Below are 24,914 nucleotides of genomic sequence, written 5' to 3' on the forward strand. Positions count from 1 at the left end.
TTCCACGTGCTTGTAATTGTGCTTTCCTCTATAAATCAATAAGTTATTTCATTAATACAAATCTGAAAGTTCCTATTTTCCTAAATTCAGATTCTAACTGCCTGTAGTTTTAAAACAAGTAACTAACTGGCCACTATAGTAAAATTAGCCATTGCCATTTGTATTTCTTTTTCCTCTTAGTTTAGTGTCCCATGAATTTTGGCTGGAATTAATATAATACTCATAAAATAAAAACAGCTGGCCTGATCCTCTTTCTTACCATCATTTTTTGTCTGTCTTTTCATCCAAGATAGTGAGTTGAATTAAAAAGCTTATTTAACACACAACATAGGGAAAAACAGAGAGAGGTAATTCCTTTACAAATAAATGCTAACACCCTTATTTTTTTAGTCTGGAAACCTTTAAAATATGGATGCGGTTAAATTAAAAAGTTAGGGACTTTGGTTTCAGTAAATGTAACACAAATTTCCAGTGTGGAGGGGAAAGGCTATCATTGGACATGCACTTGGCTGAGATTGAAATCCTTCTTTTGTAGACTTAAAATGGTTCATGTACTGTGTTTTGGGTGGCCATTATCCCATCAGCAGTAAATGACCTGCAGTAACCTCTAAGGCTGAAAGCTGTTGCTGATCACAGCAGTTTTGTGGTCAGTAATGTGAATGAAACAACCCTTTTTTGTCACAGATTTCAGAGCAGAATTTGATCTCTTAGGACTAGTGATTAGAGTCCTAAACATGGGGCGAGGTGAAAGATTTGTTTCCATGGAAGGGAATTTTTAGACTCAGCTATGGTAAATAGTTTGGAAATTCTTTGTGTAGATAAGACAGAGGGATCAAAGCATGATATTACTTATTACTTTCCCTAAGAGGCTATAACAGTTAGAGGGAGGTGTGTATGCATGAATACACAAATAGGCTTGATTCACCCTGCTGGCGTAGGGTGGGATGCAAATTGCCTTTTTGCCCTCCTGCACCATTCTACCTTTGGGTTCTGCAGAGGGAGGACAGCTTTAAACTGCACCTGGGCTCCCAGGGTGACTGAAGACGACTGGGGGATGCACTGAAGTAGCATATCCCCCAACTGCCCTAGCCATGTACCCTCCCTGACTGGTGCCAACCTCCCTTAAGGCTGTAGTGTATTCCTGGGGACACCCTAGTCAGTGGCTCTCAGCCTTTCCAGGCTACTGTACCCCTTTCAGGAGGCTGATTTGTCTTGCGTACCCCAAGTTTCACCTCACTTAAAAACTACTTGCTTACAAAAGCAGACATAAAATTACAAAAGTGTCACAGCTGACTGTTACTGAGAAATTGCTGATTTTCTAATTTTTACCTTATATTTATAAAATAAATCGATTGGAATATAAATATTGTACTTACATTTCAGTGTGACACTTGAGCCTGTTTTTCACTTGTGGGCCTTGTGTGAAGCCCGAGCCCCAGGCAGTGTGGCTGAAGCGTGTTACTTAGCTTTGTGGGGCCCCCTGTACCATAGAACCCCAGGCAGTTGCCCTGCTTGCCACCCCCTAATGCCAGCCCTGCAATTGTGACTCCCCTAAACCCATACCTCAACCCCCCCGGGGTCTGCCACCCCCAGGTTGAGAAACACTGACCTAGATTAGTTGAATACCCCCAGAAGACCTCAGAGTACCCCCAGGGGTACACGTACCCCTGGTGAACCACTGCCTAGTAGATACTGGACATTTTGTTCTGCTGCAAACGCCTCCTGACAGATGTTCTGAAAGTGTAAACCAAGGCAGGATCAAGCCTGAAAGCTCTTATTTTCTTTAAAAATAAGTGTTGATGAATAGTATTTGCTTAGATATAGCTTTAAAATATTAATAAAAGATGGAAAATGCAAATCAATAAATCAAATTTACTCTGTTTTAGAGGAGGATTTTGTTCTGATTTAAACCAAAAAACATCTCAAAGAGAGGAGAGTGCTTTGGGTGTTAATCTAAGCACAGGACTGACAAACAGGAACGCTAGTTTTAATTCTGACTATGCCACTGATTTTATTAGGTTGTCTTGGAGAAGTTACATAAGGCCAGATTATAAAAAAGTCTCAGTTTCATACACAGAAATGATATTGAAATACCCATTAGCGTGTGCAAACTCGCATTTTTCTGTGCAACTGTGGCAATTGCACATGTATATCCAGAAACATTCACTCACTTCTGTGTAGAGGCCTCTGACTTCCCTTTTAAAATTGTCCCTTAATCTCTTTGCTTCCATTTTTCCATCTATCAAATGGGAATAATAGCTACTTATCACCTTGACATTGCTGTTGTGAGGTTTAATTAGTTAGTTTGTAAAGCGCTTTGAAGATGGAAAAAAAAAAAGCACTGATGCTATAAGTTCTAATTGTTGTTATGCAGTTTTTTATGCCATGGCCATTGCAATTTGTCTCTGCTTTTTAAATTTATTTTCGTCTCTCCTTGTTGTATTATTAGTGTTCCGATCTTGGATACCATGCAAGTCTGAACAGAGCCCTAAGAACATATCTCTCTGCGGAATATAACCTTGAAACCTCTAGACATGAGGGCCTAGACATCATTGAGAATGCTGTTGACAGCTTGGAGCCACGAAGTGACAAGCAGAGATTCATGGAGATGTACCCCACTGCCTTTTGTCCGCCAATGAAATTTGAGTTCCAGTCTCATATGGGTGATGAGGTCAGTAGTTAGTGACTTCTTAGAGACAAATAGGGTAAATCCAAACCAATAATTTCTGTTTCTGCACAAAGGAAAACTTCCCTGTTGTGAATTCTGAATTATTTTCTGCAGGATGTGGCTTTTATCCACTTCTACAAAGAATCTAGTTAAAGTGAAATGTAAGCCAGTATTATTTACGCAGACACAAATGGATCAGCAAACAAAACCTTTGGCAGATCTGGAAACATGCTATTCAGAGCTGCTCAAAATAATTCTGATGCAAGAGCACTCCTTTGTTGTTGTGTTTTGTATTACACTATAATGACATTGGCTCAGATTTCTTTTTGCTTCCAAGATGTGCCCAGCACAGGAACAGAGGCAATGATGGCTTTATATCACCACCAACCAGTGGGGCTTCCCAGTGCAACTTAGAGGGGCCTCAGAGCTGTTTTACACTGCACTTGGAGCATGATATCTGGAGATTGCCAGAATGCAAGTGGTCTCCAACCATGCCCCTATTTTCCACTATATTAGGGACTGGTGGAGGCATAGAATGCTACAGCATCTGGGGATTTCCCTTCCACAAGGGAAATCTTGGATGTGCACTGCTTTGTGGCCTTATAGCCACAGGCGCCGACTCCGTGGGTGCTCCAGGGCTGGAGCACCCATGGGGAAAAATTGGTGGGTGCTCTACACCCACCGGCAGCTCCCCACCCCGTCCCCCCGCCTCCACCTCCTCCCCTGAGGAGGAAGCGAGGAAGAGGCAGAGCCGGGGCGGGGATTTGGGGAAGGAGACCAATAGGGGCAAGGAAGGGGCGGAGTTGGGGTGGGGACTTTGGGGAAGGGGTTGGAATGGGGGGCAGGGGTGGAGTCGGGGCAGGGCCGGGGGCGGAGGGGGCGCGAGCACCCACCGGCGCCAGGAGAAGTTGGCGCCTATGCCTGTAGCAGCCAAAAGCCATATTGCAGAGGACCATCAAGGCTGCTATCTATTTTCATAGAATATTGTGACTATTTCTACATCTCATAGTACATATATACTTTAAATTTAGATTTGCATTTTCCAAATCAATTATTTTATTACATTTTTAATAGTTTCAACAGCAATTCATCTGGCTTTAAAGAGAGTGACAGAAGCCAGCGTTGGTGAATTGAAATTTTCTCTGAGTCTAATAGCCATTTTTGATTCTTTGTTAGGTTTGTCAGGTCAGTGCCCAGCAACCGGTACAAGCAGAGCTTATGCTCAGGTATCAACAGCTACAGTCACGACTGGCCACACTCAAAATTGAAAATGAAGAGGTGAGATTTGTCTCTGCTTGTAAAGTGTGATAAACAGCATTTTGGGAGAGGGAGGATTTCCACCATGGGAGGCACGTATCATAGGCTGGGGGAGGCTAAATCTCCCCAGACAACTCCGCGTGGCCCCGCCCCGAGGCCCCTCCTGCTTGCCGCTAAGCCCTTGGCCCCAGCCCAGGCAGGCTGCTCCCCTTCCAGGAAACATATTGGGGCTGGGGCTAGGGTGGCCGACCTGTGGGCGGGACTTGGAGTGGCTGGGGCCCCCCAGGCGCTGTGGCTATGCCACCCAGCGCTACGGGGCTGGAGGCACTCGGGTGGCCCAGGGCTGAGGGCGGGGGGGGGGGGGGGCCCTCGGGGCCTCGTTGGGGTGATCAGGGGGGGGGCCTCGGGCAGAAGGGGGGGGCCAGACCAGGGGCTAGCCTCCCCAAGCCCATGGTTCACCTGCCACCCCTGATTTCCACTGTGTCAAAAACTAAGATACATAATTTAGACCAGTGGTTCTCAACCTGCAGCCCAGTCAGCACAGAGCTGCAGCCCATGTGAGATCCTCAGGGCCATACAGGTAGTATTGGATTCGGCCCACAATGGTAAATATGTTGAGAACCACTGATTTAGACTAAAATGGTTTAAATCTATACACACAATTTTAATTTACAATATCAAATATCTGTAAACATTTCAGAGGTTAAAAACTGTACCCCAAAGGTGAAATTATGCTTTAATACATCTCGAATGCATCACCGTCAGTCAGAGGAACTACACAGAAGGTGTAAAGCGCAGAATTTGGCCCTACAAATCATTGAGTCACCTGTAGAAATGGATCAAACCAAAAACACTTCCATGGTTTGGTACAAATATCCATTGTTCTTTTAGGAAAGGCCTGGAATGAAGTCAATAATGAGTCAGAATCAGTTATAAGTGGGTTAAAAATGTGTGCATTTGAGTTTGTGTATTGCTTTCAGTGAGAATTCATTGTGTGTGTTTGAACTTGTATCTATCGATTCCTTTACATTTAGGATTCATTGAAAATATTCTTATTTACGTGGATATTTTTCAGCTTAAAAAAACATGATGCTCAGTGTTTCAGCTAATGCTTCTCTTTACTTGACCCAGATGTGTAACGCATTAATTTTCTTTTTAAAGAAACACTTGTATTCCAGCCAGCGCATTTATTTTTAAACCAAATATAGTTCAAGATACTCACATTTAAGTGGTTGTCGTGGTTTTAAACCAATGGCATTTGTTGAAACTACTGCACTTTCCTTGTAACTGCTCAGTCCACCTTTACTGAAACTAATGTATTTAAGCGAAAACCAGCGTGTTTCAACTCTTGGCAATACATGTGCATGTCATCCAATGAGTCTTTGTTGAAACTAGCACAGTAAATTTCCCCCTTTTCAGTACCTCATAGCTAAGGTCATTGGCAAGCCGCTGCAAGGAATCTCCCATTGCAGCTGTTTGCATGGACTTGTTTTTATAGAGAAGAGCACTGATTCTAGCTTTATTCATGTTCCATACATTTTGGATTTTCAAGTTTTAACATTATTGTTTTTATATATTTCTAGATAGATAGATAGATAGATAGATTAAAACTGTTACTTTTATTGTCTCCTACAAAATGGAATTTGTCAATTTTGGAGGCAGTTGCTGAGATTCTAAGAAGTATTATTAGCAGAATTACTGAGATCTAATTATTTAATTCCCCCTCTCCTCTCTCCACCATGGATTTAACAAACAGCTATTCCCCAGATTGCCAGCTTTGAAGGATGAAGGAATTTTGGCTGAGTTCTATGGCTGCAAAGGCAGAATCTTTGTTATGCTCTTAGCTAGAGCTGTTTATACATGGTGATATTGAATGCCTTTCCTGATGATGGCTCACCTAGTAAAAGAAAGTTGCTCTTTTCTTTAAAAAGGATAAAAAAAACTAAGGGCTCTTCACACCACTCTGGCAGCATATGGGGGCCTTAAAGTGTGCATAAATTATACTTGCACCCATTTTAAAGAAATGTTAATGAGAATCTGTTCCTAAAACTAAAAGCCATGGCATTTTCTTACTCTATTCATACCTTGAAGGCCTGAATCAGAATCCAAATACTTATGTAAACAAACATACAATCGTTTAATAAACTATTTAAATTCAGAAAGTAACTCAGATTCACCATTCAGGAGATGTGGGAGGAAAGCAAGATTAAAGTGAGAGAAGGTAAGAAAGGGTGTTTGATTGCTCACCACATGAATGCACAAATATAGGGAGAAGCAGGAGGCTCATGTACAAGTGACTTTATGGAGCAAGGGTGCAGGTCACCAACTTCACCTCCAAACATATTCACTACCGCAGAGCTTGATGGTACACACACTATCATCTGGATCTTATCACTTGTCTTTTCATTGTGGGGATGCAGTGTATCTCTTGTTCTGTTTCTAGTCATCTGTCCACTCTGAATGGCCATACTAGCTACACAATTCTGCAGCTAGTAGGAGATGCTGCAATAGCTGTGTAAACTGTACCTTCTTCCATCTTCTCTTCATCCATATTGCACCTGTGGGTTATAGACATGATCTTTACAACACATCGAACCCCTTACCAACATAAGGTTATTGTTGCACCAGAGTTTCTCATGGCAGCACACAGTTCCCTGCCAGCCATGGCATCAGATGTGCTCAATCATATTTTAATCTGGGGAGCCAACAGTTCAGGTTCGAGTACCAGTACTGTTTCTATTCACTATCACTTTTTTTTCCACTTTCTTGTTCAGATGACAAATTCTGAGGTTGTTACTCAGTCAACAGGAGAGCAGCCTATATTTGCTTATAGTAACTTATTAAAACATAGACCTAGGAACCAATGATCTCTTTTTTCTATTCTACACCAGTGTAGATCATGTCACTTGCTATTGTCATACACCGCAGTTCATTCACAAGGCATGTAAGAGTGAATTCATTTCAATCACTAGTTTCCATTGTAAGCTGCTTCTAGAATTTATCTTCCTTTCTATTCCATAAATTGCACTTATTCACACCAGGTTAAGAAAACGACAGAAGCGACTTTGCAGACAATACAAGACATGGTCACCATTGAGGACTATGACGTGTCAGAATGTTTCCAGCACAGTCGTTCTACAGAGTCTGTGAAGTCAACAGTCTCTGAGACGTACATGAGTAAGCCCAGCATTGCAAAAAGAAGAGCTAACCAGCAGGAGACTGAGCAGTTCTATTTCATGGTATGTTGGTTGCTTCTTCAGCCATGTGATCTGGTCCAAACACCTGTAGTAAGTGTTTTCAAAAGGAATTGAAGTAACAGATAAAATTAATCCATTGATTTTCATCTCTGCAGAAATTCAGAGAATTCCTGGAAGGGAGTAATCTCATCACAAAGCTGCAAGCAAAACATGACTTACTGCACAGGACACTTGGAGAAGGTAAATGATGCAGAAGATACTGAAAAGCAATTCTAGGGTGAACCCACTAAAATATTTAAAGTGTATGCAGTGGAAAATTACAAAGCTCAGAGTCCTGGTACCCAATAAATATAGGCCTGATTTCTTTACCAGTCATAATTCAATGCAATGGTTAGAGCCTTTTCCTGCACAAGAGAAAGCTATAAACTGGTTTTATTTCTTCAATAGATATTAGTTTGTATTTTGCAAATATAACAATGTGGACAAATGAATGCATTTGGGAATGAAACTATTGAATGAAACATCTGTGTTTTGATTTGAGAAATAATACAATACTAGGCACATGCTGAATTAAAAGCTGTGCAAGACGTACTGTTTTTGCTTCCTGAATTTTTTTGCAGAGAGAGTTTTGTAAACACATAAATGGCAACATTCTGTAAGACCCCTACCCTGCAACTGGAGCCACCAGCACAGACTCTCATGCCCTGCAGAGTCCCACTGTGGCTCCACTCCAGGATGGGGACCTGCCCTTGGGGATTTGATTGCAGGATCAGGTGATCCTCAAAAGAAGAACTAGGGAAGTGTCACCAACTGACACACTGAAGAACCAGGGAGGGGGAGACAAGCAAATGAACCCATTTACCACAAGACAGCATTAGCGAGTGGGGGCCCAAGAGATGGGAGTAAGCAAGATGCTGGGGAAAACAGAAATTATGGAAATTTTGTGATAAAATCTGTTCTCAAAAAAGTTCCACCTGTTCAGTCAGGATGGCAGATCCAGATTTGCATCCAGATCACAGATATAGTTTGTATAAAAATCCAAACTCAGAAGGAATCTAAAATTTTGATAGCATCTGGATCCTGATCACCCCGATCAACCTATGTCTTCTTACAGACAGATCATGTACCTGGGGTTAATATGGGATTTGTTTGTCAAAGTTAAATAAACCACCATTAAATCAATTATCAAGCGGTCAAGCCAAGCAGAATCATGAGTAGACTGACCAGGTCATGCAGGTGAATGAGAGACAGACACTTGCGATGGAATTAATCGGTAAGCCACAACCCTATTAATTATACCTTGAGGCGGGGAACTACAGTGCCTGCCCTGTGCTCTCACAGGACTTTAACCACAAACCAAACAATAACTTGGGTACTGCAATGATAGAGACCACAGGGCTGGGGACTGTTTCAGTCCGCAAAGACTCCCTCTCCTCTGCTGAGAACAAGGTCCACCAGTGAAATCCTGGGTCCTTGTTTACCTCTGGGAGCTGGCCCTTTTAGTCTTTATGCACACAGAACACCAGCCACAAGTTGCAACGAGTCAGTGGTCATACCAGCATTACATGAATTTTGGAATTCTTCTGCTTTCAACCCAATTGTGCCTCCAGGAGGCTGCAGGGAAGGTGGAAAAACCCACTGGACCTCATGCCAGTTTGCCCTAATGGGAAAAATTCCTTTCTGATCCCTAGAAACAGGTGACTGGTTAGACCAACAGCATCATAAATGGCACAGCTCCAAATCTACAACTAATGAAGGGGAGGGAGGGGCAGCTAACAGTAGGGTAAGAGACTTTTGAAACACCCAAACTAGCTTAATAGGTGGAGGAAGAGAGGTGCATCCAGCAGCCCGCCATTCAGGTGGGCCCATCTCCCCTGGCCCAGTTAATGACTAAGTGGAGGACTAAAGGTTGAAAGGAGCAGTGGGACAGCCCCCATTCTGCCATCCTTGTGCTTCGGTCTTCTCTCACTCCCTGCTGTACTGAAGATGGTGAGAGGGTAATTAGAGAAGGTGTCTTTTGAGTATAGATAAATCCTAAACAAGCAGTCTTAAAATTCTTCACTGGTTTCTTTAAACAGATACATGGTCATCCTGAAAAAGGATTCTGTAAAGTCTAGGTTATCCAAAAATTAACTTAAACTTCCACAGCTGTTTGGGAAACTGATTCTTCTCAATTTATATATATACACACACCTCTACCCCGATATAACGCTGTCCTCGGGAGCCAAAAAATCTTACCGCGTTATAGGTGAAACCACGTTATATCGAACTTGCTTTGATCCGCCGGAGTGCGCAGCCCCGCCCCCCCACCGGAGCACTGCTTTACCACATTATATCCGAATTCGTGTTCTATTGGGTCGCGTTATATCGGGGTAGAGGGGTGTATGTATATATATATATATTGTATTGGTAATTTATCATTAAACTGTCACATAAATTGATAGTTTATACCAGGGGTTCTCAAACTGGGGGTCGGAACCCCTCAGGGGGTCACAAGGTTATTACATGAGGGGTCGCGAGTTGTCAGCCTCCACCCCAAACCCTGCTTTGCCTCCAGCATTTATAATGATGTTAAATATATAAAAAAGTGTTTTCAATTTATAAAGGGGGTCGCACTCAGAGGCTTGCTAGGTGAAAGGGGTCACCAGTACAAAAGTTTGAGAACCACTGGTTTATACAGACGCAGTTTCTAGGAATTTTGGTGCAAAAACAAATTGTGCATAAGTTGTAATGCCAAGTCATGTATTTCGGACAAAACTGATTTTGTAGCCTCTTGAGACAATACTACATTAATTAAAAATAGATATGGGTACACCTTGTATACATAGAATAGATTGAAAGAGAGAAAAGGAAGCTATTTTAGATGTACCTATTATATGTCTTAGTAGTTAACAGAAACATGTAAAGCCTTGAGTTCTCTTTTCCCTTTGCATACATTCATGTAGCATATGATTGCTACCTTCATGACTTTCATTGTCCCACAGAATTGTACTGGAACTCTCATGCAATACCACCCCCAAATACAATTCCTTTGTGGCCACATTTGCTGGAAGTGGCAGAGCCCTACCAAAATTAGGACAAAACTCTGAGCAGGTGGCAATGCTTTGTCAGGTTGGGTATGTCCTTAACATCACTACACTGTAAAACTAAGGTTCTGTCTACACTAGAAGCGAGGGGTGTGATTCCCTAGCTCGCATAGACATACTCACGCTACCTCTCATTGAGTGGGCGCTAAACACAGTGATGTAGCCATGGTGGCACAGACTAGCTGAGCCAAGTATGTATCCATGGGGTTCAGGCAGGTTTTACTGAGCACAGTTAGCCCATGCCACTGCCATGCTACCATGCCTACCCTACTGAGCTAGCACAAGTATGACTACTCAAGCTAGGGAATCTCACCCATAGAACCTACTGTAGACCGAGACTAAAACAAGCTAAACACTGCAAGCAAACGTCACCTGAAGCCAGAGGACACTAAAGGAAGCTTTTAGCTTTTTAGCTGAGGTGATAGGCTACCAAAGTTAGTTTAGTTGCTAAAGTTCCGTTTTTATTTCAGTATTTATTTATTGTGGTGAACCTGAATCTTGAGATTTGGAAAAATAAATAAGAGATGTTCGTCTTCGAGTGCTTGCTCATGTCCATTCCACGTTAGATGTGTGCGCACCACATGCACCATTGCTGGAGATTTTTCCCTTAGTGGTATCCATCGGACTGGCTCTAGCATCCTCTGCTGCCGCACGTTTATGCGCCAGTATAAGGGGCACTGCCAGCTCCACACCCTCTCTGTTCCTTCTTACCACCTGTGACGGTTACTGGAACAGCTCCTCTTGCTTTGGCAAGGCGTTTTTTCAGTGTCTTTTTTTCTCTTCAACTTAGTATGTTAGTGTAGTAGTAGTGTAAATAGTATTAGTGTAGATAGTTAGTCCCCCTCCTTTAGTGTAGAGGGGCTCCCTTTTCCCCTGGGGCCAGGCATGCCCCAGTCCCCGGGCTTCAAGCCTATGCCAGTGAGCGACCCACACTCCAGTTGTCTGAAGCCTCTGGGAGAGGCTCACGTACAAGAGCGCTGTCAGATCTGTCGGGACCTTAAGTCTTGTACGAAGAAAGACAGAGAGGATTAGGGTGACGAGATGTCCTGATTTTATAGGGACAGTCACAATTTTTGGGTCTTTTTCTTATATAGGCTCCTATTACCCCCCATCCCTGTCCTGATTTTTCACACTTGCTGTCTGGTCACCCTAGAGAGGATAGACTGAGAGCTATCCTAATGGAAGCCGCTCTTAGACCAGCGTCAGAGCCAAGCCGATTGGATTGGGCACCAAGCACTTCAGTGCGAAGCGCCCCTCTGGCACTGCATGTTTCTCGGCACCGTTCTTCATCTCCAGTGCTGAGGAAGAAACATAAGAAACAGCACTCCAAGAGAAGACACTCCCCAGTGCCAAGAAAAGGCAAACAGGGGGAAGGCAGTGGAGTGCAACCCACATCAGGCCACTCCCCAGTCCTATGGCTGCACCGTCAACTCTGCCCGAGAGCAGTTGAGCTCGGTGCAGGAACCCCCCCGCCCGCGCCAGGAAGTCATTGCTGTGCCAATGGGATTGCAGTGCCTTCTACCCTGGAGGCCTTTGAAGCAGCCAGGGACTTATTATCTCTCCTGGTGCTGCCAACCCCAATGGGACAACTGCCTGCTCTGATGAGCGTGAGCAGAAGAGAGCATGGAGCTCCAAGCTCTTTCCCAGCACCAGGGCCCTCAGAACCTTCCAGAGGCAAGCCAGCCCTTCTTTCATCTGTAAGCTCATCCCCAATCTGGCACCAGTCCCCGCACCCGTGGCACCAACTGGCAGAAGCAAGGGGTACTGCTCCCCTATGGTCACCTCAGGAGGCCGCCTCTTCGGAATCTGAGATGGAGTCCTACTCCCAACCCAAGAGTCACTGGCGGTATCCATCCTACATCCCACTGGATCCCGGTGCAGGTCCCCTCACTGGCACCTGGCCATCAGGGCAGTGGCCGATGCAGTGGCCATTCTGGAACCTATGGGGGTTTCCCCCGGTATTGGGGCCGTCATCCCACTGATCCTGCTCAGTTGTGTCTGAGAGGCTGGCTCCCGCACTGCTCCATTCGGCACCGGAATTCGACTCTAGTACGAAGCCTGGTACCAACGTGCAAGATGTGGGCCTGATGGAAGTAATAGGGACAGAAGAAGAGGAGAAAGCTCTCCCTCTGGTACAGGCCTCTTACTTCTCCTCCCCAGATGAGTCTGTCTCGGGGCTGAGCAGGAGAGCCCCTCAGGAGCTTCTAAAGAGAATAGCTGATAATCTGGGGCTAGAGGTTCAGATGTTCAAGAAGTCCATAGCCTCACTGACATTTTGGCTGAAGCAGCGCCATCTAAGGTGGCCCTACCCATCAATGAGGCTGTTATGGGTCCAGTCAGAGCCCTGTGGCAGACCCCATCTTCTCTCCCTCCCACTTCAAAGAGGGCAGAGGAGAAATAATATGTGCCAATCAAAGGGTACAAGTACTTATATTCTCACCCTCTTCCTGGGTCCCTAGTCATAACAGTGGCCAATGAGAGGGACAGACAAGGCCAGGCAAGTTCTACCCCCAAACAGAAAGACTTAAAGAGACTAGATCTGTTTGGCAGAAAATTTTATTCAATGAGCGGATTGCAGCTTCGTATCTCTAACCAGCAAGCCCTGCTGGGGCGGTCCGATTACAATATGTGGGACTCTAGTGAAATTTAAAGACTTGCTGCCTCATGATGTCAGGCAAGAGTTTTCTGCCCTCTTAGAGGAGGGAAAGTACACAGCCAGCGCCTCACTCCAGGCAGACCTGCATGCAGCTCATGCGGCAGCCAGAATGATGGCTTCCGCAGTGGCTATGAGGCGATGCTATTGGCTGCAGTCCTTGGGGCTACCACAGGAGGTCCAACAGTCAATCCAAGAACTCCCATTCAAGGGTACCTCACCATTTTTTGAGCAAACGGACACAAAGATCCATGGCCTGAAGGACTCAAGGGCTACCCTCAGATCACTGGCTCTTTCAAGGAGGCATTTTAGGCTTCAGCAACTGACCCGCTTCTCGGCTCTGCCACCGCGACAAGACCAGTTCAAGAAAAGGAGCAGAGGTTACAAGTGTTGTCAACCATCCCCATCCGCCTCAACCTCACTACCGGGGTCTCATAGATACTCAGGAGGTCCCAAGCAGAACTTTTGAAAGTGCGCCTGAGGGCACTATACTAGTTCCAACATCAGATCCTGCTCTTGACTCTTTTGATTTTGGACCAACATTCCCACTTCAGCCCAGCATGGTCCTTCATCACATCAGACCGCTGGGTGCTGAATACAGTGGTGGACAGTTATACTCTTCAGTTTTCCTCCAACCCTCCCTCCCACCTCCATCCCTCTTCAGGGACCCTTCTCATGAGTAACTTCTAGCCCCAGAGGTGAAAACCCTCCTACAGGTGGGGCTGTGGAAGAGGTGCCTTGAAACTTGAGAGGGAAGGGGTTTTACTCCCGATATCTCCTAATCCCAAAGGCCAAGGGCGGGGGGGTTTCTTTGACCCATCCTGGACTTGCACCTCCTCAACAGTTATTTTAATAAACTGAGGTTCTGTATGGTCTCCCTGGGCTCCATCATTCCCTTCCTGGATCCAGGGGACTGGTATGCCACCCTCGACTTGAAGGACACCTATTTCCATCTTCCAAGGCCACATAAAATTCCTCAGGTTCATAGTAAACCAGTCCCATTACCAATTCACTGTCCTCCTCTTTGGTCTGTCTGCAGCCCCCTGGGTTTTTACGAAATGCATGGCAGTGGTAGCAGCCTTCCTTAGAAGGTGAGGGGTCCAAGTCTACCTGTACCTCGACAACTGGCTGATCGAGGGCCACTCAGAGGCTCAAGTAAAGAACAGCATCAGCCTGGTCGAAGCCACCTTCTCAGCACTGGGCCTGTTGATAAATGAACAGAAGTCGACTCTCATTCCAGTCCAGAGAATAGAGTTTATTGGGGCAGTGCTCGACACAGACTAGAGCTTTCCTTCCAGAGGCTCCATTACAGACAATGGCGAATCTGATATCCAGGGTCAAGGTCCACCCCGTCACAACAGCCCAGGTTTGCCTCAAGCTCCTGGCACACATGGCTGTGTGCACTTACATGGTACGACACGCAAGGCTGTGCCTCAGACCCCTACAAACATGGTTAGCTTGTGTTCTCACTGAACAGACATCACTTGGACTTGGGCAAATTAGTACGAGTGCTTACAGACAACACGGCAGCCATGTTCTACATCGACAGACAGGGAGAAATGCGGTCCTCCATCCTGTGTCAGCAGGCCGTCCATATGTGGGACTTCTGCTTGCAGCACTCCATTCACCTCAAGGCTATCTGTCTTCCAGGAGCCCAGAAAGTCCTGGCAGATCGCCTCAGCAGATCTTTCTCCTCTCACCACGAGTGGTCTCTTCACCCAGAGGGTACTAGGTTAATCTTCCAAAGGTAGGGATCTCCCCAGGTAGACCTGTTTGCAACCAGGCAGAACAGGAAATGCCCTCAGGTTTGCTCGCTTCATGGTCACAGCCCAGCTCCCTTTCAGCCTTCTTCCTGCTTCCATTGGCAGAGCTCCTAATCTATGTGTTTCCTTCAGTTCCTCGGGTCCTTCTGAAAATCAAGCAGGACAAGGTGAGTGTTATCCTTATAGTGCTGGCGTGGCCACACCAACACTGCTTCGGCATGCTGCTACACATGTCAGTAGTGCTTCTGCTACTCTCCTACTCCGCACAGATCTGATCTCGCAAGACCACGGATGTTTACTCCACATGAACCTCGTGGCCCTTCATCTGACTGTGTGAAAGCTCCATAGTTGAACCCGGAGGAACAAGCTTGTTCAGAACAAGACCACCGGGTCTTGCTAGGTAGTAGAAAGCCATCTACTAGTGCTACCTACCTGACCTAGGGGAAGCATTTCTGTATATGGTCTTCCCAACAAAGTCTGTCTCTTACTTAGTCTTCCCTTCAATCTATACAGCAATACCTGCTCCACCTAAAATAGCAAGAGCTGGCCCTTGCATCTATCAAGGTACACCTAACGGTGATCTCAGCCTTTCACCTGCCAGTGAGTGGTAGGTCAGTTTTCTCACACAAGATGTCCATCCGCTTTCTTAAAGGGTTAGAGACAGGGCCGGTGCATCCACTAGGCAAACTAGGCAGCTGCCGAGGGCGCCAAAAAGCGGTGCCCAAAATGTTGGGGATGCTCACCTGGCGCCGGCTAAATGTGTAACCCTCTTTCCGCCGCTGTGCAAGGGGGCGCTGCAGCTTTGAGCAGCTCCAGCCGGCTGGGAAGTGATGTTATTTCTCCTCCGGCCGCCAGGGGCGCTGCGATGCTCCCTGCTGCTCTGGCTCTTCCCCAGGGCCCTGCCCCTGCTCAGCCCCGCCATGCCCCCACTCCCCTGAGCTCTGCAGCAGGGCCGGGGCTGCACTCACCGGCGGCAGGAAGTACAGAGACCCGGCCCCAGCCGCGCCGCCAGTGAGTGCTGGGGGGTGGTTCCCCCCTGCCCCCCAAGCCAGCCCCGACCACCCGGAGGCCTGCCCCCCCAAGGAAGCCGCGCCCCCCTCCACGGAAGCCGCCCCCCCCCGCTCCCGCCTCCCCCATGGAGGCCTGGGGCATCCCCCCCCGCAGGGGGGCTGCTTAGGGCCCCAGAATATCTAGGGACGGCCCTGGTACCCGCCACCCTGCCCTCAGCCAGCCCCACACCCCTGCCCTGCCTGCAGCCAGCCCCGCACCCCCACCTCCATCCAACCCCTGCAGCACCCCCCTCCCTGAAGCCAGCCAACCCTGCACCCCATCTCCAACCAGCTCCGCATCCCCTGCCCTGCCTGAAGCCAGCCAGCCCCGCACCCCCCTTTCTCCAGCCAGCCCCTGCCGCACCCCCGTACCCAAAGCCAGACAGCCCCACACCCCCGTCTCCAGCCAACCCCGCACCCCATCTCCAACCAGCTCCGCATCCCCTGCCCTGCCCGAAGCCAGCCAGCCCCGCACCACCCTGTCTCCAGCCAGCCCCTGCTGCACCCCTGTGCCCGAAGCCAGCCAGCCCCACACCCCCATCTCCAACCAGCTCCGCATCCCCTGCCCTGCCCGAAGCCAGCCAGCCCCGCACCCCCGTCTCCAGCCAACCCCTGCCGCACCCCCATGCCCGAAGCCAGCCAGCCCCACACCCTGTCAGGTTATTCATTTATTTTCATTAAATATGTAGTCTAAATAATGAAATTAATAAATTTTCAAGCCGAATATATATTCATTCTAATTAACAATGCCATATTATGCAGTATTCATTTTTGAAAGTTTATAATAAGCGATGCTCTGGGGGGGAGGGAGGCGCAGGGTGGAAGGTTTGCCTAGGGCGCAAAATATCCTTGCCCTGGCCCTGGTTAGAGAGACTTTACCCTGAGACTTGCGAGCTGATTCTAACCTGGGATTTAAACCTGGTCCTGTCAAGAGTCAGGGGCCCTCCCTTTAAGCCACTAACATCACGTCCTCTGCTGTTTCTCTCCTGGAAGGTCGCCTTCCTGATAGTGATTACCTCAACCAGAAGGGTCTCGGAAATCGGGGCCCTTATGTCAGAACCACCACACACACTGTTCTTTAAGGACAAGATTCAGCTATGTCCCCACTTGGCCTTCCTTATAAAGGTGGTTTCACAGTCCCATAGTAACCAAGCTATTTTCCTGCCAGTTTTCTTCCCAAAGCCACATGGGAATTCAGAAGAGCCACAGCTTCACTCACTGGATGTCAGACATGCCCTAGTTTTCTACATTGAGAGGATTAAGCCGTTCCATAGATCTATGTAACTCCTTGTGGCAGTAGCAGAAAGGATGAAAGTCCTGCTGGTTTCAGCCCCGAGAATCTTATCCTGGATAGCCTCCTGTATTCGAGCTGCTACGAGCAGGTGGACATTCCACCTCCTGCTGTCTTGACCGCTCATTCGACAAAAACTCAGGCCTCATCAGCTGCGTTTCTGGCCCAGGTCCCAATTCAAGGTATCTGCTGGGCTGCAACCTAGTCATCAGTGCATACCTTTTCCTTCCACTATGCCATCACCCAGCATACCTTCTCCTTCCACTATGCCATCACGCCAGGTTTGGCAGAGCAGTGTTGTAATATGCATGTCCATGAACTCCTAGGCCACCTCCTTGGGTACTGCTTGTGAGTCATCTAAGGTGGAATGGACATGAGCAAGCACTCAAAGAAGAAAAAACAGTTACTACCCTTTCCGTAACTGTTATTCTTTGAGATGTGTTGCTTATGTCCATTCCATGACCCACCGTCCTATCCCTCTGTTGGAGTTAGCCGGCAAGAAGAAATTGAGACAGTACAGGGCCAGCAGGGCCCATTATACTGACGCATAAGCGTGTGGCACCAGAGGGAGCTAGAGCAGGCCAGGCGGATACCACTGAGGGAAAAATCTCTGGCAACGATGCACATGGCACGTGCACTCCTAATGTAGAATGGACATGAGCAACACATCTCGAACAACAACAGTTACAGAAAGGTTAGTAACTGTTTCTTTTTAATCATGTCAATAACAAATATGGGAAACATACTAATTGTCAAACTGGTTCAGTCCCGTGGCCCATCTAGTCCAGTATCCTGACTCCAACAAGAGCCAATACCAGTGCTTCAGAGGAAGTTACAAGAAACCTCACATTAGGCCTAATAATCAGCCCCTCCCAATAGGTCTCATCTTGATCTCCAGTAGCTAGAGATGGGACTAAACCTTGAAGTCTGAGGTTTTTTTTAATCTCTTCCAGAATTAGTTTGCATTAACTATTATGACTCTAATATTCTTTTTAGCCATATAAATGTCCAATCCCTTTTTTAATCTTGTTAAATTTTTGGCCCCAATGACATCCTGTGACAGAGTTCCACAGTTTCAATATATAGTGTATGAAAATGTATTTCCTTTAATTGATTTTGAATTTGCCACCTTTTAATTTCATTGACACTCCCTAGTCTACCTTCTCTAGACCATTCATTATTTTATATATTTTTATCATGTCCCTTCATATTCATTTCCTTTCAAAGGTAAACAATCACAGTCTTTAATTCTCTCCTCACATGAAAGATTTTCCATGCGGTGGATCATGGGTGGCAGGTGGACCCCCACTTCGGGGAGGCTAGCCCCATGGCCCCACCCCTTCCATACGAGGCCGAGCCCCCCACACCTCTCTCCCATGTCCGGAGAAGCCCCTGGCCAGCAGGAACCCTGAGCCCTCATCACCCCCGCTACCAGAAGTGCCCCAGGTCAGCCCCAGCCGACTGACCGACCAACCCAAGCCCTAGCCAGAGCAGACTCAGCCGACCAACTGACCCGAGCCTCGGCCGGAGCAGACCCAGCTGCAACGGCTGGCCCAGGGCCAGAGCAGCCCCAGCCCAGCCTCCCATGGCAGCGGCTGCTTCCAAGGAAGGCAGACCCTTCCCTGGCCTATTATACCCGCCGCCCATGCCCTTGATCTTTCTTGTCACCCTTCTCTGAACCTCCTTTAGTTCTGCAAAATATTTTTTGAGATGGAGTGACCAGTAGTATACGCAGAATCCAGATGAGGCTGCACCACTTATTTGTATAATGGCACTATAATATTTTGCATATTTTTCTCCCATCTGTTCCTATGTAGCCTAACATCTTATTTGCCTTATTGACTGCAGCTACCTTCTCTAGACCATTCATTATTTTATATATTTCTATCATGTTCCCTCTTATTCATTTTCCTTTCTAAGATAAACAATTTTTATCATTGCAAAAGGTTAATAGCAGGGTGACTCAATGTTCCCTGTTAAGTCCTATTTAGTTTAATATATTTAATTATCTAGAGGGAGGGAGATGAGTGGTATGAGCAGTGAGGTAGAAAAGTTTGCAGATGACTAACCTAAATAATTGTGTCAAATCCAGAGAAGACTCAGGAACTTCAGAAGGCTTTAACCAAGCTAAGTGAATGGGCAACACAATAGTAAATTAAATTAATTATTTATAAATGCAAAACAATGCACATTGGGGAGTTAAAAATTAAACTACTCATACACCTCACCGTTATAAATTAACTATATCAACTCAGGAAAGTGACTTGGGCATCACTATGGACAGCTCAGTGTGCAGCACTGACACACTCTTAAGAGAATAAAGAAATTGTTATTAGCAAGCAGTTACAGTCAAGAGCTCTCCATTTTTGGCATTGAACAAGTTTAGGCACCAGCCAGGATGCAATCTAATCCTGGCATAGCTCTATTTTCATATTGATTTAGTCATTAAAATACATGAGTGTAAACAATGGAAGCTATTTGGAATTTTGCATCACATTATTTACATTACCAAATGGTTCTTTAAGAGAAAATGTCTGAGAAGTAGCTTTATACGTGGATTGTTTTGGGTTATTTAAAACTATGGAGATGGAAGATTATCTCACATTGCCCTGAATCGTTGTACAGTTGTAAATCTTGTGAAATAAACTTGGATTAAAAATAATTCAGGATGAATAGTAAACTGGCAAGCATAAGTATAGTTACATACAAAAATAAGCTTTTATTTCCATAAGCTACAACTGAATATTTCCTTGTTCATTGAACTCCTCCAGGTCACAGAGCTGAATACATGACCACAAGGTAAGATTTTTTTTTTACCTCTTTTGTGTTGTAGGGCGCTACAAAGTTTCAAAAATCATCTATATGAAGAATGTGATGACTTTGAAACATGAGTATTGTTAAATAAATTGTATAGAAGCATACTTGCACCACACATTCTAGCATCTAACTAAGCTAATGCTGTGACTTTAAATTGATGAAGGACTGGCTTGTCCATCTTTTTCTGGAATTATAAAGTACTTTTGTGAACTGTTTGGTCAATGTCAAGTACCGTGAAGAGAAGAGAAGCCTTCATAAAATCTCATAAAGTTGAAACACATCAATGTAAAAGTTAATTTTTTGCTTTGGTGAATAGGAATGAAATCTTTTTTAACATTTCTGCACTCTTATGTTGTAATGCAATGTTCCAAATTGTCACTTTTGCAAGATAGCTCTTCTCAGGCATAGTTTCTACTGCTACCAAAGCACTACTGTGGAAACAGAAGTTTTAGGGGAGAAGGATTTCTTTAAAGATTACTGGAAATTACTTTTAATTAATACATCAGCCCAGAGTCTCACCACCATTTTTTTTTACGTTTTGAAGTAATTTTTTTCCTAACTTTTAAAAAAAGGTTTTCTTTCTTCTATTGGTGCCTGAAAGAGCCATAGAAACAAGGGAACCTGACTGGCTATATAGGGACACTAACTACACACTGAGTACTGTCAAGTTCACAAAATAAATTGTGAATTAGAGAAGAATACTTATTTCAGTAATCTCTTTTGGTTCTAGTCATCCCATGTGTTACATGTAACAATACTATGTAAACATTTATCAGACAAAAGTGCATCATGGGTTTTTTATGTTGATGTTATTCCTTTAATTCCTCTAGCTAAATTGCAATGTATTTTGTTTCTTGTGAAAAGAAATTGTCAGTATGAATGTGAGAGGCTAATCTGTTTAACAATTACTGGCTCCAGATAAAAATGTCCATGAATTGTTTTTTGAAGTGCCTGAGGAAAATAATGCCTAGCTTTAATTTTCATTTGAAGTTTCTCCACCATGAGACAACTTCTCTGCTTAATAAAATAGGTGCTTAGAATGTTGGTGTGTCATGCTGTGGTTGGCAGGATGGATTTCCGTTCCTGCTGCACATTTTGTGGATGATAATACAAAATAAAACCATTCCAATCATACACTTTTGGGGGAGTGTACAATAAAACTTTAAAAGAGGATTTGTAAGGAATGTCAGAATTATCAGTGAGGCGTTTCTTTTTAGCAGAATTTTTCCTCTCTTTATTATGTTACACTTAAATCTCGTGAAATGTCTGTTTGACAAGTACTGTTTTTGTTTTCCTTTTTTTCTCTTAAAATGTTTTATTACTTTGCCACGAGCTTACAGATATTTTATTGTATGACTTAATTCTACCTTGCTCAGTAATCATATTCCCTTCCCTTAGACCTCCAAACCTTCCCCCTAAACCCCAGAAACACAGGAAGCCCAGACCCTGATCACATATAATGCTAAGTTGTTTAATGGTGATTCGGAATCATTTATCAAGGTACTGACACCAGCTCTCTGGGTGGCTGATCTCAACACTTCTTGCTGTAATGGTCAAAACCTCATGTAAACTGAGGCAGATCATGATGTTCAAATCTGTCTTGGGGCTCTTGCCCAGCTGATCGATATAATACTTCCTAAAGTCCGAGGGAAACAGAAGAATACAATATTCACATTGAACTTCCTTACAATTTATTTAATCCAAGTATGGATGGTAGTGGCAGCCTGGTTTTGGTAAGGAATTTCCAGTTCATTAAAAGATAACGTTTAATCTTATATCCCACAATCTGACATTATTTCCTACTAGCAGGTTTAGTCACTTTAAATAAATCAGAACCCTATGTACAACCAATAGTACACTGGGTCTGAAATCCAGGTTTTCATTTCCCATGACTTCAGGAATTCATTATATTGTGTGAAATTGTGAGAAGCGTACTTCTGTATCTTGTATTTTTGCTGTATTTACTATCTTCTTCTTTTTCTTACTTTATTTCTAATAATGCTTCTAGCCGAGGACGAAGGAACTCTCACACCAGACACCAGGTATAGTTCAAGTGAAAAAGCTGACTTCCTCACTAACGAGTTGCATTCATGCCTGACTTTAAATTAGTTTTCCAGTTGACCTTATAGGGGAGGTTTGCATTAAGAAATTAGATTGTTTCATAACTCAATTTTGGCTGCCATAGTTCTCCTAGAGAATGACTATGGAGAGATGAACTATAAATTTACAGCTATTCCCTTATCCATTAGCAAGCACTTGCTCCCCACAATGTCCTGTGTTGAATGGGAATAAAACTTCAAGTGAACTCTAGTAGTAAGGTTTAGGTAATCAATTTACAAATTTTAAGAATGTTTTTCAAAATGATAACTCCTGGAAACTCAGCCTGGGATCTGAGAGTTAAGATGGGTTGTTTTCTTCTTGTACATCATCACTGGTAGTAAATATTTTGCAGGACAAATTCCACCCTCAATGGCACAAATATGATCCCACTGTCTTCAAATTGAGCTTTCAGTGACACCTACGCAACTGCACTGAAGGCTAATGGTATTACATAGATGTCATTTTGAGATATAAAGACATAATAGTAAATCATAGCACTGGGCAAAACATAAACATCATTATCCTCAATTATCTGTGCAAAGATACAAATACACCTCTACCCCGATATAACGCTGTCCTCGGGAGCCAAAAAATCTTACTGTGTTATAGGTGAAACCGTTATATTGAACTTGCTTTGATCCGCCGGAGTGCGCAGCCCGCCCCACCCCCACCCCCCCCGGAGCACTGCTTTACTGCATTATATCCGAATTCATGTTATATCGGGTCGCGTTATATCTGGGTAGAGGTGTAAAACAAAAATTAACACCCCCAGATTAAAAAAATAAAAAGTATTGCCTTCCAGCACAATCCAGATCTTGGAACAGGCACTATGAGACAAGCTGGGTGAGAGCTCAGCCACAAGGAGAGAGGCTGTTCCCCTGCATGTCCAGTCTTAAAAAAAGAGGTAGCCTAATGACCGATTCAATAAGGCCGGGGAAAGGGCCTCTAGTCCAAGAATGAGCTTTGTATGGAAAGGATGAGTCATTTTGACTAGCCCCACAACAGGATTACAGCTAGAAAAAATGGCTCATTAGTACATAACTGCTTTAACAAGATGTGCTCATCGGTCCGAAATACGTGCTTGTTAATAGCAAATATTTGATCTGAATTAATGGCAGAGTAAGGGGTCAGTCTTGGTGACATCTAGCAAAAGCAGATTCCTTCCTCAAAAGATTTTTTTCCACCAATGGATCAAAAATCTATGGCCTGTTACTTTTGATTAGCAATGAGCTGGACAAATTTGAAAACTAAGACTGAATGAATGTTTTAGTGTTGTGAGGCTACTCCTAAAACAAGCATTAAAATAGTCATGTTTACTCTGGTAATTTCTTACTGCAAACAGTACCCTTTTAGCAACTTTACATTCCTTGTATAGATAAGTATGCTAGCAGTAGATGTGATATATGTGTTCTAATATTTTGCTGTTTTGTACGGACAGCCCAGTATTTATTGGTTTTTAATTGTAGTATTACTAGGTTAACTGTGCAAATCTTGTGCAAATTAATTTATCTGAATGAATCGCTACACAACCTGAAATGTAAATTTTGGTGTAATTATTATTGTTGGTTCTTAGCCATAACCTTCTCTTTGTCTTTTTATTTTAAATAAAATTCTAAAATTTACATTATTTAAAGTAGAATAGTTACTGGAATTATGATAAATAACCCCATTAAAGCATTATAATGTTGCACACCAAAGCAATAGTTAGGTTGTCTCAGCAATTCCATTGTAGATTTTTTTCCCCCAAACATATAAGAATATATATATATTTGCCCATTGTCTTCCAGTAAAAAACTAGACACACAAATTGCAGAAGCATGGCATATAGAATCTTTGCCTGGGCTTAATTCTTAGCTCTCCCTTCTTTACTTCTAATTTAGTTTAACATGAAACTAAAGGACTACTTTATAAGAAGAAGAAAAAAGGTTGTGTATTTTGAGTGACAGAGTTTTTATTTGTTTTCTTTGTGGTTTTGTAACTCAATCTGTTTTATATTAAATTTTGAAATAAATTAGTTCATACCTGAGATTCATTTTTCTAAAAATATTGTAGCCACCAAATAATGATTTTTGAAGGTACCTTTTGGTTATGAAAAAAGTTTATTTTTCAAGCATAAGCAGTAACTATTTTTAACCATATATGGTTCATGTCCTCAGTGCAATATTTGATGACTCCTTTAGAGTCCTTAATCTCCATTGGGTAAATAGTATCCTATTTTTAAAATGCCAAAATACAGAGCCCAGCAAACAGTAAACACTCTCTTGGATCTGATCCTTTTGACACCAGCAGACCTTGCATAGGGCATGAACAACGCTCCTCCATCTCTGTCTCTCATGCTGTTTGCCGGAATGGCTACCTTTTTGTGTTTTTGTAACTTTTTTACAAGACCAGGTTGAGCCTGTGGAGGACAGACAGGCTGTTTTTTGTTTGGTCCCTACCCTTACACCTATCCAGTTTGGGTGACCCTACCAGGAGTTAAAACTCCCACCAGCAAAGCACTCGGGGTCATTGAAACACACATGCCTTCCCACCATGTTAAATCCCCAGGGAAGGAATTCTTTTGGATAATCAGTGGTTTGAAAAATAGTCAAGTTAAACTTAAACTTCACTGATCTAGAATCTGTGCATATTCAAATACTTCCTGTTCCCTCCCACTGATTATTTTTTTAAATGGTCATATTTAATATAAATCAAAAAACCCTATATTTAGCTAAAGCCATGTTTGTGATTCAAGCACCGAAGGCAAGACATTTTAGAAATACAGGTTCTGATCCTGCACACAGATCCATACTGTTGCTTACTCTTATTCAGAATCCCACTGAAAAGAACTTTGGGATCAAGCCCAAATTTCTTACCCTCCCTTTCAGGCTGTATCGCAAATTGAGGGGTAGGTTCTAACTGACACCGAAAACAGCCATAATGGATCCCCACACAGGAGAACACATGCTTCTAAAGCTGCATTAATGTGTGTCTGTATTCTGGCTGAGACCCAGCCCTGTACACAAGCTCCTCAAACAACTTAGTCCTGCTAAG

At 44.2% G+C, this 24,914-nt stretch overlaps 1 protein-coding gene across 2 annotated transcripts in view; it reads left to right on the top strand.

Annotated features, from left to right (window-relative positions):
- SRGAP1 (SLIT-ROBO Rho GTPase activating protein 1) overlaps window positions 1–24,914 on the top strand; it is a 245,631-nt gene that overhangs the window by 178,711 nt on the left and 42,006 nt on the right. For both annotated transcript variants that reach the window (XM_024205093.3, XM_024205094.3), the window contains exons 7-12: window positions 2,450–2,671; window positions 3,845–3,946; window positions 6,967–7,164; window positions 7,278–7,362; window positions 19,736–19,763; window positions 21,790–21,823. In XM_024205093.3, coding sequence (XP_024060861.1) covers window positions 2,450–2,671; window positions 3,845–3,946; window positions 6,967–7,164; window positions 7,278–7,362; window positions 19,736–19,763; window positions 21,790–21,823 — 669 coding nt within the window. The remainder of the gene's footprint in view (window positions 1–2,449; window positions 2,672–3,844; window positions 3,947–6,966; window positions 7,165–7,277; window positions 7,363–19,735; window positions 19,764–21,789; window positions 21,824–24,914) is intronic.

This window comes from Terrapene carolina, unplaced genomic scaffold (genome assembly GCF_002925995.2).
Source record: "Terrapene carolina triunguis isolate 2854851 unplaced genomic scaffold, T_m_triunguis-2.0 Scaffold68, whole genome shotgun sequence".
NCBI classification, from domain to species: domain Eukaryota; kingdom Metazoa; phylum Chordata; order Testudines; family Emydidae; genus Terrapene; species Terrapene triunguis.